This window comes from Thrips palmi, unplaced genomic scaffold (assembly GCF_012932325.1).
Source record: "Thrips palmi isolate BJ-2018 unplaced genomic scaffold, TpBJ-2018v1 HiC_scaffold_16, whole genome shotgun sequence".
In the NCBI taxonomy this organism is placed as follows: Eukaryota; Metazoa; Arthropoda; class Insecta; order Thysanoptera; family Thripidae; genus Thrips; species Thrips palmi.
Genome location: NW_023144625.1, coordinates 14,606,782 through 14,619,738, shown reverse-complemented (window position 1 = coordinate 14,619,738; position 12,957 = coordinate 14,606,782). Strand labels below are relative to the sequence as shown.

At 64.4% G+C, this 12,957-nt stretch overlaps 1 protein-coding gene across 1 annotated transcript in view; it reads right to left on the bottom strand.

The window, feature by feature from the left end:
• LOC117643029 (Down syndrome cell adhesion molecule-like protein Dscam2) overlaps positions 1-12,957 on the bottom strand; it is a 78,410-nt gene that overhangs the window by 18,076 nt on the left and 47,377 nt on the right. The window contains exon 3 of the mRNA XM_034381666.1: positions 9,241-9,383. Within this exon, the coding sequence (XP_034237557.1) occupies positions 9,241-9,383 (143 nt within the window). The remainder of the gene's footprint in view (positions 1-9,240; positions 9,384-12,957) is intronic.

Here is a 12,957-nt window from a genome sequence, read left to right as displayed (position 1 = left end):
GCCTGCCTGCCTGCCTGGCCGGCGCCGAGGGGGTCCGCACTGCTGGGGCAGCCATGTGGACATTCATTCAAACACTCGCAGGGGGGCCCGCCTGCCTGTCTGTCCGTCCGCCTGTCTGCCTGTCCGCTCGCCCAGCGGCCGCCCGCTTGATATGCGGTCAGTGACTACGGCCTCCGCGGGGGTCCGTCCCGGCGTCCCCGCCCACCGGCCCAGCCTTGCGCCCGGCGTCGCGGCGCTGCTTGCTCGGAAGCCCCGCAGGCAGCACATTGTTCTTGTCTCTCTCGCACTCTTGGCGCGCTCCCTATGGGGGTGCGAGAGAGACAGAGCGACGAAGTGCGGCTCGGAAGCAGACCACTGCCCGCCGACGTGGGGGCCACGCGGTGGCTGTTTCACTTTTCATTCTAGTGTGCCCCCGCCACCGCCGCCGCCGCCTCCGCAGCGACACCAAGCCGACCGAGCCAACCGCCAGCCACAACCAAGTCCGCCGCCTCCCCTCCCCTCCCCGATCCCGCGGCGTGGGCGCCGCCACCTGCGAAAGTTCGGAATTTGTGGGACGTCGGTAAATTAGGTGAACACAAGAATGCGGCTACTGGGCGGCCGGGGGCAGGCGGGGCAGGGTGAGGGGGGCGGCGGGGTGGGGCTGGGGGACGAAGCATGATAGCTTTTATGCAGGACTAAGTTTGGGGTGGACTAGCCAACTCCAGCAGCCACGTCCAGCTTCCCCCACCTCTTCCCTTCCCCCTCCCTTCCCCCTCGCCCTTGTCCAGACACAGAATTTACGGCCGGCCGCGTATTTAGCATTTCGAGTGGGCCAGTCGGGCCAGTCGCCCCGGCCAGCCAGCCAGGCCGAAGGGAAGCGTGCTGGCAGCGTGTCGCACGATCAGACAAGCTGGACATCCACTGTGTTGCATTAATGGAGAAGGGGGGAGGGGAGGGGAAGGGACAGGTGGGCAAACAGGGGAAGGGGGAGGGGGGGGGAGCGTGAATGAGTGCGAATAGGGCTCGCGTCGCCACTCCATGCAAAGCGGCCGGCAAACGGACAAATGAGGGACAAGTGCGTCCCGCCATTCACGGCCACGGCCGAACCTTTTGGCGCCAAATTTGAAACGCGCCGTGTTTTCAGCAAAGGTTTTCGCCGACAAGAATGGAATTTCCTTTCAGCACAATGCGTGCAAAGGACGACGCGCATGTACGCGTGTGTGTGTGGGCACCTATATGTGTGTGTGCGCGCGCCGTTGCCACATGGTACAGACGGTTAACATGATCCAGGGGCTTGTAGCACTATGCGCACACCAAAGGGGTGCTGCGGGTGAGGTGGTGGGGGGAGGCGAGGCAGGGGTACATTTCCTGCCTCTTGATAGGGGCACTCGGAATGTATGTTAATGATGAAGGGGTAAGGGGGCTGCGCCATGGCTGCGCGCGGCGGGCGCTGGGCCCCGCCAGCTAGAACAAGCCCATGAGGCACTGGGCTGCCTGGCTCCGCACAGTGGGCCAGAAGACCGGTGGAGGCGGCAAAAATTCTAGACGCGTTTTGAGCTCCAGAGTCGCTAAGTGGGACTCGAACCGAACGTGTGACCCCATCAATAGATTGCTCTCCGAACGAGGAATCCATTGGTGGGGTCACACGTACGATTCGAGTCCTGTTTAGTGACTCTGAAGCTCAAAACGCGTGTAAAATTTTTGCCGCCTCCACCGGTCTTCTGGCCCACTGTGCTCCGCCTGGCTCCGCTCCGTGCGAGCGGCGCTGGCTACAGTCAAGATGGAAACGAGCCCGTGTGCGAGTCCCGGGCCAATTCATGGCAGCGACATGAGTGGGCTGGGTCAAGTGGCGGCTGCGAAAGCCGAACGCCGGAAGCCTTCCCGACGACGGGGAGGGAGGGTCTCGGAGGCCGCGCCATTGACGCCGAGCCCCGCGCAGCACCGCGCCTCTCGGAATGGCGCGCACTGAATCACGGGCCCATCAGGGGGCTGGCGAATACGTCGAGGGCCGCCGGGCCTTGGCCGGGTGCGTGGAGGGGCTCGGCCTGCTCGGCCCTGACGACGCCCGGCCGAGGCCGAGAGGCACCATGCCACCAGAGGCCCAGGCCGCCGAGGCCGCCACGGCCCGACGCGCAGCGAGCAGCCCCCCGCCGGCGCAAGAAACGCGTTCGAACGGCGGGCAAAAAATGGCAGCCGTCCGAGGAGATCCATGGCACGCGTGCGCGCGGCCCCGACGTTCATATAGTGCTCAGCGCCGACCTCGGCCTGGCCCGGGCCTGGCCTCGGCCCGGCCAGGGCGCCAGGGCCGGCCCCGGAGAGATCACCGAAAGTGGGCGGGGCTAGCGGGGCAGCAGAACGCGCCGCTCAACCGGGAGGAGAAGACCCCCTTAATCCAGCCAGGCGCGCGTCGCCACGGATCTTGCACCGCCCTGTCGGTCCGCCGGTCCTGTAGCCTGTGGCGCCACGGTAGTGCCGTAGCGGCCGCGCAAACATTCGCTCCGCCGGGGATTTCCAGTTCCCAGCGAGGAAGCGGGCCGAAAAAAAACAAACGAACGAGACGAAGTTCGAGCAGCGTCCCGGCCGGCGCGGCGCGGCGCGTGGTGGGCTGGCTGGGTAGGGATGAAGGGAATGTCCTCAGGCGCCGCCCTATTAGTGAACTTGTATCTGGTTTCATAGCGAGACATAAGCCGCCCTTTAATGACAACGCGCCCCTCCCCGTGTCTGTGCGTCCGTCCGTCTGACCGAGCGTCTGTCTGTCCGTCTCCCTCTTGTCACTTTCACTGTGGCCGGGTCGCGCGCCCATGCAGACACAACATAAATGTCACGACCACAATGTGGGCCACAGCGATGTCGCGCATCTCGAAACGTCCCTTGTTGTTGCTTCCTCCTCTTCCTCTTCTTCTTCTCCTCCTCCTTCCTATTCTCTCTAAAACAAACGGCCGTCTGGGCCTGTGCCGAGCAGCCGGCGGCATGGGCTGGATCATGCGAACTGAATGGCAGGTGGAGAAATTAAACGGAAATTGGTTCCAGACGACAGACGGGGAAAAAGGCGCGCACAAAGACTGCAAGAAAGGGGGGGGGGAGCAGCCCCTCCGGGATTGGCCCAGCAGTCGGTGCTGAGCGAAGCGGGTTGCCTACACTCATGGTAGGCGTCCCGTCGGGGTGCGAGAGAGACAGGGGGCGACTCTTCGGCGGGCCGCCGAGGCCGGCAGGCGCGGCGCACGATCTCCTAATTGGCCACCGGGGGGCAGTCCGCACGGCAGTCCGCAAGAAACGCCGGCGTCGCGACAAGAAGAAGGCCGAGACGGAGCCGGACGGAGCGGCACCGCGCCGCGAGAGGCGAACTACTGCGTGTCCCTCGGGGGGCGGCCGCAAATCAGGACGTGCGTGACCTTGCCTGGCTTGATGGAAGAAACACACGCCAGCCGAATTTTCCTTCCTCCCGAAAATTGACGACACACTACGCGGTTCACCGACGTTCCCTCGCACGTCGCGGGCCGCAAATCTTTTTAGGACTCTTACTCTTCCACGGTCTGTCCGTCTGTCTCTCTGTCTGCCCGTCCGTCCGTCTCCGAGTCGGGCCCACGTGTTCAAGGGCACTCTGTTTCTGCACGTGTGCGTGTGTGTGTGTGTGTGTGTGCGCGCGCGCGTGTGTGTGGTGTGTGTGTGAGTGCGTGTGTGCGCGTGCTTCTTTGCGTGGCCCGCGTGGCTTTCAGGGCAGCATGCATGCCAATACACGGCGCCAACGCCCCGAGCGCCCCCACCCCCTTCAAAATCCTGCTCGCGAAATGTTTCGGGCTCTTCGGGGGATTTGAGGAAAGTGGTCCAGGCGGGCGGCTTTGCACCCCCCTGCCCTCCGACCCCTCCTCGCCGCTCCGCACGCTCTTGAACACGGACAGGCAAACTATTTCGAACGGTGCCCAAGGGGCGGCGTGGCGGGCGCGGCGGGGCGCGGCGGGGCGTGGCGGCGGCGGGGCGCGGCGGGGCGCGGCGGGGCGCGGCGGGGCGCGGCGGGGCGCGGCGGGCGCGGCGGGCGGGCGGCACGGCCTCCAGCAGGTATGAAGGTATGAATGTGTGTCGGAGGCCCGAGGCACGGCCAGGGCCGCGCTGGCTGGCCTGGCTGGCCTGGCTCCTGTTACCGCGAGGCCCGCCTCCGAACGGCGTTCTTTCTCCGTCTCTCTCGTACTCGCGGGGCGGCCCGTCAGAGCGCGAGAGAGACGGAGCGACTGGTCGAAAGCAGTCGTGCAGCACCTGTCGATACGGAGTGGGACATGGCGGGTAATGAGGGGTCAGGATTCCGGCCGCCAACAATGTTGTTGTTCCCAACAAAAACAAGTTTTTCGTGTTGGTTTTTGTTGTTTTGCGGCAACCTGGCGGCGGATCCCGCCCCTGCCATTGCATGCTTCACAGTGTAGGCGACACACGCATTATCGGCCCCTCTAGCCTTTTCCGCGTGTGCCGCCGCGTCGCCGCCTTTGACCGCGCCCCACCCCGTCGCTTTTCGCGTCAAAGGGCCCAGGCTGCCGGCTCTGTCTCTCTCGCACTCACGGGGTGTCCCATGGCGGTGCGAGAGAGACGGAGCGACCAAAGCCGGACGGCGTCAATGCCCCAATGACCGTGCGCGGCCTACGTGACGTGGCTTTCACCGACTGAACTGTCGCTCTGTCTCTCTCGCACCGCTGCGAGGCGCGCCGCGAGGGCGAGAGAGACAGAGCCTGAAAGGCAGCGCCGCCCCAGCGATAGCTGGCGGCCTCTCTCTTTGGCGGCAGCGACATAACGAAGCTGACCAATCGATGCGGAGCCCGACAACAGCCCCGCTCTCGCCGAGCCAAGCGTCGGCGCCGGAGGTGGCCGTGGCCCTCAGAAGCCCCGACGACGCCCCCCTCCGCCTCGGAAGCCCAGCGCCAAGCCCGGCTCGTTACGGCCCAAAGTGATATTGTTGTGATCGTCAGAACTTGATGGGCACATAAAAGAGTAACACGGGACACGCTCCTTAACAAGGCGTCATGACGGGAGTGAGGCGCGCGAAGGCGCGAGGGCCGAGGGGTGGGGGAGATGGACCTGGCAGTCGAGATGAAAGAAAGAGGGAGGGGGGGGGCGACCTTCTTTCCCGGCGATTTCCGCGGGGCGCCTGTTTGCCTTGTGCAGCATGGCTGTGCATGTTCATGACGGCCACCGTTCCTGGAACTGCCTGCTTCTGCTGCTAGAGCCGCTGACGCTGGCAAAAAAAAACAACAACAAGCATTTCTGAGAGCGAGCAGCTTCAGGGGGGTCGCGATCTGCATACTGCTGTTCCAGTGTCGCGACACGGCTAAGCTCGCAAAACGCGGGCCGACCAGCCGGGCCGGCGGCGGGGATCGAACACACGTCCTGGCTGGCTGGTGGCGCCGAACCGAGCACCGCGCTGCACCGCGCCGGCGGCAAACTTGTGTAATCATTTCACGCCGCGAAACAACGAGAATAATAGCGCCGCATGCAACTCTGTGCAACTCTGCAACCGGCGCGGTAGTTGCATTGGCGCCGTGTGGGCAGCCTCCGCCATACGCGGCGCCCGGCGGCTTCGGGGTTGTTCGGCCGTGCAATAGGGATGCGGGGCGGGGCGGGGTATCGGCCCCCCAGCAGGCCCGGCCTGAAAGAGGCTGATAGAGCTATTAGGCGAGCATGCAGGCCGGCCAAGGCCCGTCTCGTTCACGTCGGCCTGCTGGGCCTGCTCAGCCTGCTCGGCCTGCTGGGCCTGCTGGGCAATCAGGCGCTTATAGGCCGCCAGGACGGCAGGATGGCACGGGGTGAGTGCGGCAGACAGGGGAAAGGGGGGGGGGGTATCGCGCGCCGCTGCTGCAGTCTCATTGCAGCGGGGCAATGTGACATGCTTCAAGAGCAGGCCGCCCTCCTCCACTGTGGGGCGGCAGGGCCGAGGCGGGGCCCAGGCGGGGCAGCGACGGCTTGTTGTTATAACGAGCACCCTCGACCCCCACCCCGCCCCGCCCCCTCGCGCTCTCACGCCATCTACGTCTCTGTGCCTCATTCAACGCAGGCTGCTGAGATAGTCGCTCCCCCGCCCTCCGTCCCGCTGCGGTCCTGCAAACTTTTCCCCGTAGCTGCACACAAAGGGCCTGCGGGTGGAGGAGCGACTCCGCCGGAGTGGTCAGGGCCGCGCGCTGCCCAGCGGGGCCCAGCGGGGCCCAGCGGGGCCCGGCAGGACCGCCCCGCACTTGCGGGGCCGCGGCGTGGTTCGGCGTGGTTTGGCGCGGCGGCTCGGCGTCGAGACTTCTTGTGGCCGCAGTGCCGCAGTCCACATCAAACGGCGGACCGCGCTGGCCGCGCCGGCCGGCCCGATGCAGATAAGGAGGGGCCGAGCCGACGAGGCAGCCGGGCCGCCACTGCCAGCGTCTGGGCCTCGTTCGGGCGGCCCAACGACCATGTTACGGGGAGACTGCCACAACGTGTCCGCCGCCGACGGACGGACGGACAGACATGCACTAGTCCAGAAAGACGGGCAGACGGACGGACGCGCTCGCAGTGAAAGTGACATGTGGCCGCGGAGACGAGAGTAGCGCCAGGACCGCCGCCGCGCCCGGCCGCGCCAACCGCCACACGCAGTAGTACACCTATCTCCTTTCATATAATTTGCAGAGCGGCGGAGAAAAAGAGGCCAGAGAGGCGCTGGTGGGGGCGGGGCGGGGCGCGGGGGACTGGCGGGCACGTAGCGCAGTGAGCGCGAGTCTGCGCGAGGTTACGCGAGGCGGGACAGGACAGCCACGGGGCTAAAAGGGAGGAATGCACGGAGCAAGTCGTGAGGTGCAGCCCCCACCCCACCCCAGCCCGTCGCACACACACACACACACACCCCACAGGCGAGCAGCGGAACACTTAAAATTCATTCTGCCGCTCCTTTTGGATGAAATTCCGGGCGCCGAATCATCCCTCTCTCTCCCTCTTCCCTGCGCCGCCACCCCCTCGTCGTGTTCCCCGCTCCTCACACGCCCCTGCGTATGATTTATCTATCACAGTTTTGTCTTGCTGGCGGCGCTAGCGGCGCCACCGCGGCACCGCACTCGGAGGGGCCCGGCCGGGCCTCGCAAACCATTGCTGGATTACTGTCCCGTCTGATTCTCATGAATTATGGAAACTTTTTTTTTGCTCCTCCGCATGCAGCAACGGCGGTGCTTCCTGGACGCCCCATTGCCGCATCCCGCCTCCTTCACCTGCCCGGGCGGGGCGGGGCGGGGCGGGGTGGGGCGAGGCGGGGCAGGGTGGGGTGGAACAGACCGGGCTGGCAATCCCCAGCGCTAACCTTGTCCTGATTTCCATTCCGGCATTCCGCGAGCCGGTAACAACAACCCCTTTGTCCCAGGACTCGCATCAGCCCCGGCCCGGGCCCCGGCCTGGGCCACGCCGGGATCCCCCCCCCTCCATCTTCTTGCCAGACATCACCACGGCCACCTACTCGCCAAACATTCCCCTTCACCCTTGCACACCCCTCCCTCCCTCCGGCCGAAGCGTCCTCCCTTTTTCGCGGCTGCGTCGAGCTTAGGGGCAAATCGGCTTCGGCGCTGATTGTCACGATAAATACCTCCGGGAAAAGATTGAGTCGGCTTGGAGTTGGCTCGGCGTTGGCGGCACACAATATCGTTATTATCGCGGCCAAGTGGCGATAGTCAATCCGGATCACGGGGCGCGGCGCCGCTGCTGCCTTCGCCCATTTTTAATGGCGTCTCCGCGGACGGCGCAAGCAAAATTCGTCTGCTTTTTGTTTCCGTCGCGCGGGGAATAAAATGCACAGTGCAGCGGGCGTCCCGCGCTATCCCTGCTGCGCGCTGTCGTCGCTCTGTCTCTGTCGCACCCCTCCGGGGCGCTCCGCGAGTGCGACAGAGACAGAGGGATGAGCCGACCCTGCCGGCCGTTCGGAGGGCGTCGTAAAGCCGCAGCGTGAGGGGCAGTGACGCGAAGCAGCGAGGCAGCGCCGCGAAGGGTCTCTGTCGCCGTCTCTCTCGCACCGACGCGGCGCCCCGCGAGTGCGAGAGAGACGCAGCGACGAGAGCGTGCACTGTTGAGAGTCCGCCTGCAAGGCCCTTACGAGACGGATGATAAATGAAGGGAGCTGCGCCGCCACTGCTCCAGTCGAAGCCGCTTCGACCGGGAGTCGAACCCGCGACCGCGCGCGCTGAGGCAGTAACAAGCGCCAGCGAGGCGAGCGACCTGCGATACACGCTCAACGTCTCCGCGTGCGAGCTCGCTAGCGCTAATGAATTCCACTACAAGTTGAAAACTAAGTTTTCTTATCAACTGGGGCAAGCTCCGCGCCCGCCGCGGGGGCAAACCTCCGCGACGAGTGCTGCAGGTGCTCGTCTTTATTAGTCGCCACAGTCGGTCGAACTTGCGTTTCCGCGGATTCAACTCGAAAAATCGCCACCGTTTCACAAGTTTTTTGAGTTTTGTCCAGCAGCCCGCAGCGGGACTCCACAGCGCCCTGGCCGCGACTCTGCCAGTGTAGGGCGATAAGAGAGCAGGGCCGAGGGCGAGGGCTCCTGGCCGTTGCCGCTCCGCTCGGCTTGCTCGGCTCCACACGCGCGGTGCATGTCTGCGCCAGTGTGCGCAGTGTGCCCTCCCCCGGGCCCACAGTGTAATTCTCACGAGGATTTCACGCCGGATCCCCCACCAAGGACTTGCCCCTCATTCCGAGAGTCGTCCTCGTCCGCTCTGTCTCTCTCGCACGTACGCGGGACGCCCCGTGAGTGCGAGAGAGACAGAGTGACGGAAACGACTCTCGGAATCAGTCCGCAGCAGCACCACCGCGGCGCGCACCGTCCGGGCTGCCGTGCTGCGTGGCTGTGTTTGGGCGCCGCCTGTACCGCATTCGTGCCACCACATATTTTGTTTGTTTCGGTTTACCAAGAGGCCGTTGTGGGCGTGTGTGTGTGTGTGCGCGCGCGCGCTTGTCTCGAAGTAGCCGTTTGTATGGGTTAACACCGAAACGAACGCGTATATATACAGGCATCCCCGCGAGCGCCGTATGTACACGGACACAGCCAGGACACACACACACACACACACAACACACGTGGGGGTGGCGGCGGATTCGGCATATACGCGCAAGACCTCTTGCTGATAAGCATAAAAATGCTAACGCGATGGGGCGGGGCCGGGCCGGGCGGCGGGACGGCCCTCTAAAACAAGGCCCGGTCGCGCGGACCGGCAAAATCTGCGCGCGCTCTCTCTCTCTTTATCAATTCAAATGCGCGGGGGATGTAAGTGACTCACCTCCGCGGACGGTGCAGTCCCTGCTGACGACGACGCCCACGGCGTTGGCGGCCCTGCAGCGGTACGTGCTGGCGTGCAGGCCGGAGCGCAGCATCTGGGCGGGGAAGGGCGGGAAGTACAGGCTGCCGTTGTCCAGCACCTCCCTGGAGACAGACGAAGACGGCGTCAGGTTCAAGTCCAACACTCTCGTTGATCAAATTTTCGCCGCTGCTGTAATAATAGAAGTAACAGTAATTAAAGTTCTCCGCGCGCACGCACCACTTCGCTCTTTTTTCCCCCACTGCCTTTGGCCGTGACGCGATGACGCCGTTGTGACTACGGGGAGCCCTCCCCTCGTGGTCCCGGTGAGTGGCGTCGCCAGACATTGGAATAATAAACCGGTAAATACCGTCGAAGCTTTCCGGTGGGGTGGGGGTGGGCCCCGTGCCTGCTGGTACTCCTGCCTTATTTCAGGAAGTAGGGCGTCCTTCCTCTCTGCTCTCTCTCCTCCTCTCTTCTCTCCTCTCGCATCTCTCTCTCTCTCTCTCTCTCTCTCTCTCTCTCTCTCTCTCTCCTGTGGTGTGTACACGGGGACGAATGGCAGCAGTGGTTATGGCGTTCCGATCCGCAAAACACGGCGCTCCGGCTCCTCCTCTCCAGTCTCTCCAGGCAGGCTCTCCAGTTCCTCCAGCAGCCGACACATCTTATTATCCTGGAGGAGCGCGGCGCTGGAGCCGCCGAGGGCCTCGGCCTGGTGGAGGGGCGTCCTTCCTGCGATGCTGCGATCGCGGATTGCCGATCCAGGGGCATGTATGGTCGGTGGACCGTGCACGGCAGGACTGAAGGATCCTTGGCGGGCTATTCTTCGGAGCTGCATCCCTGCCCTGCGCGCTGCCCGCTGCGCGCTCCGACCGGGGTCCACTGCCGCGGATCCGGGATTATGGCCGTGTCCGCTTCGCCCAGAGCGCAGAGAGGTTTACGCCAACGACGCGAGGGCCCGGCCCTGCCCGGCCGGATAGCTCGGAAACAAAGTCGCGAAAGCGCAATGAGTTGTTCGGATGCGAAATCGCTGCGTGCTTGCTACCCGCCTTTGACGCGCTGCCTGACTTGCAGGCGTTGTTTTCGTTTTCTCTTGGTCTCTCTCTCTCTCTCTCTCTCTCTCTCTCCCTCTCTCTCCCTCTCTCTCTCCCCTCTCTCTCTCTCTCTGCGTCTCACAGCCCCTCCTCTCTCTCCCCCCGGCGGCGCGAGGCGCGAGGCAGGTCAGGCAGGACGGGTCAACACGCCGCCGCCGCGCGCGGATGCTGACACGTTTATCACATATTATCGGAGTGGGGTGGGGTTGGAAAAAGCAGGGAGAGGGAGAGAGAGGGAGAGTGATTGATGGACCTGGCGGCCTATTGCCCGCTCATTCCTCACGTTTCCTATCCCACTTTATCTGGCATGACTGGCCGCTCTGCTCTCTCTCTCTCTCTCTCTCTCTCTCTCTCTCTCTCTCTCTCTCTCTCTCTCTCTCTCTCGCACACGCACTGGCTACGCGCGAGCCCGGCTTCACGCCGTCTCCCCTCCCGCCTCACTTTTATTCTTTCCTCCTCACACAGCCTCACACACTCACACACGGGCACGCGTGTTCGCACAAACACACAGACGATTTAGCTCGGCGCTCCGGCTGATTTGTTCGCGGGGGCGGCCGGGCCCGGGGCGAGGCAGGCTCTGCCAGGCAGCCCAACCATCTAGCGATGATCGATACCCCGCCCGCGATGCGATTCATCGAGCCCGGCCGCGCCGCGCCTCGCCCTGGACCGGAAGTCTCGGCTCGCGCCCCGCGCCGCCGGCTTGGCACAGTGTCGCGGCGTCAGCGGGGGGCACAGCGGCCACAGCGCACTCCCAGGCTCGAAGCATAGTGTTTCAGTCCGTGCTTCGGCGCTACGGAACCAGGCCAGCATCACGCCAAGTTTTTCCATGTTTTCTACCCCTTCAAAAACTGATTTTTAAAACAAATATTTTAGGTTTTTATGTTTTAAGCTTAAATTGATAACGAGTTTAACTTCAGTGACCGGTCGCCGGCCGCAGGGTAGGCAACACCTGTCCCGACGCTACTGTCCGAGCGTCCTTGCCCGTCGGACGTCGGGCAGCGCAACTCATTCTGCCCCGCCCCTCGCACCCCGTCAGTCCGTCCGTCAGTCCGTCCGGAGTGCCATAGCTGCCCGCCGCGTTCCGCTCGACGTTTCGCTAGATAATTTAGTTTTGCCTCGTCAACTTTTTCCCGGCGTCGCGTCAGCGAGGCGGGCCGGCAGGCCGGCAGGCAGTCGGAGCGGAGTGTGCCTCTCGGTCTTCTTGCCGCGCCTCGCCGCGCCGACGCGACCCGGACGCCCTACGCCGGCCCAAGGCGCCCCAGGCGCCCCAGGCCCAGGTGGCAAAATAAAGGAATGGGCAGCGAAGCGGCGAAGCGCACGCCGCCGTGGCGCCAAGGCTACGGCAAGGCTGAGGCAACGCCGAGGCACTACCTGGTCAAACTTTAGAATAATAAACAAACGGCAAAGTTTTGGCAGGCGCGGCTCGGCGCGGCTCGGCGTGGCACACCGCCCTGCAGCCAGTTATTAGTATCGCCAAATAAGCCCCAACAAAAAGTCGGGCCGGGGTATTCGAACCCGGGCCCCGCAGGCGCAGATGAGCGAGAGAGAGAGGGGGAGGCGACATAGAAAGCAGCGGGAGTGAGCCCCCGGCAGGGTAGGCAAAAACGAGGCGCGTGGCGCGTGGCCGTGCAGCGGGTTGCCTACCCTGCGATTCGCAGGCGCTCCCCGCCGCGCCGTTCCCTTACAGTGCAGTGCCCCCTTTCCCCGGCGCGGCGTTTCGGCCCTCTCCGCTCCACGACGGCCAGATCAGTGTCCTGCGCGGCATCGACTGCATAAACAGGCGGGCCGTGCCGTGCTGACATGCATTCCGGCCAGATGGCGCGCCAGGCTGGTGGCGAACTGGGTTTCGCCGTCGTCTCCCTCGCACTCGCGCGCGACGCGCAGGGAGTGCGAGAGGGACGGCAGGCGGTGCGGGGCGCAGGCGGGAACATGTTTTCGCCCGAGCGGATCGGACCCGAGAGCCCCGAGAGCGCACCCGCACCGGTCGGATGTGGGGCGTTGCTGCACATCCAAGCCGGACGAGTTCTCCCTTTCCTGCCTGCCCGCTCGGCCCGCTCGTCCTACTGGGCCTCCGGCAGGGCCCCCGCAGGGCGCGGCCCGAGCCGCAGACATCACATTTTGCAAACTTAGTTTGCCAAGTTTATGAGACTGAGCCCGGCTGGCTGGCGGCTGGCGCTCGCATCGCCATGATCGCGGATGAGTGGTGGGGGTAGTTAGCCGGGCGTGCTTTAATTTTCACGTCCCCAACTTGCCCGGGAAAAGGTACGTACGCGCCCCTATCAGCCGCCGTGTGTGTGTGTGTGTGTGTGTGTGTACATGAAGTGTTAGTGTGCGAGGCCGTGCGTGATTCGGACAGGGTGCCGCTGCCGCGGTGGTTGGTGACAGTGGCGGAAAGCAGAAATAGACGCAAAGTTGTCCGTCCGCCCCGGCTGAAAATGAGTTGACAATTCTCGCACGAAGAGAGTTTTCAGCCAATTGAAACGCGGACCGTGTCAAGTGGTGGAAAGCAGGCGAGCGCGCCACGCGTAGCGAGCCCTCCTGTGAAGCGCGCTACGCACAGCGCGGGCCGGGCAACCCGCGTCACACCCACGTCACATTTTGCCTA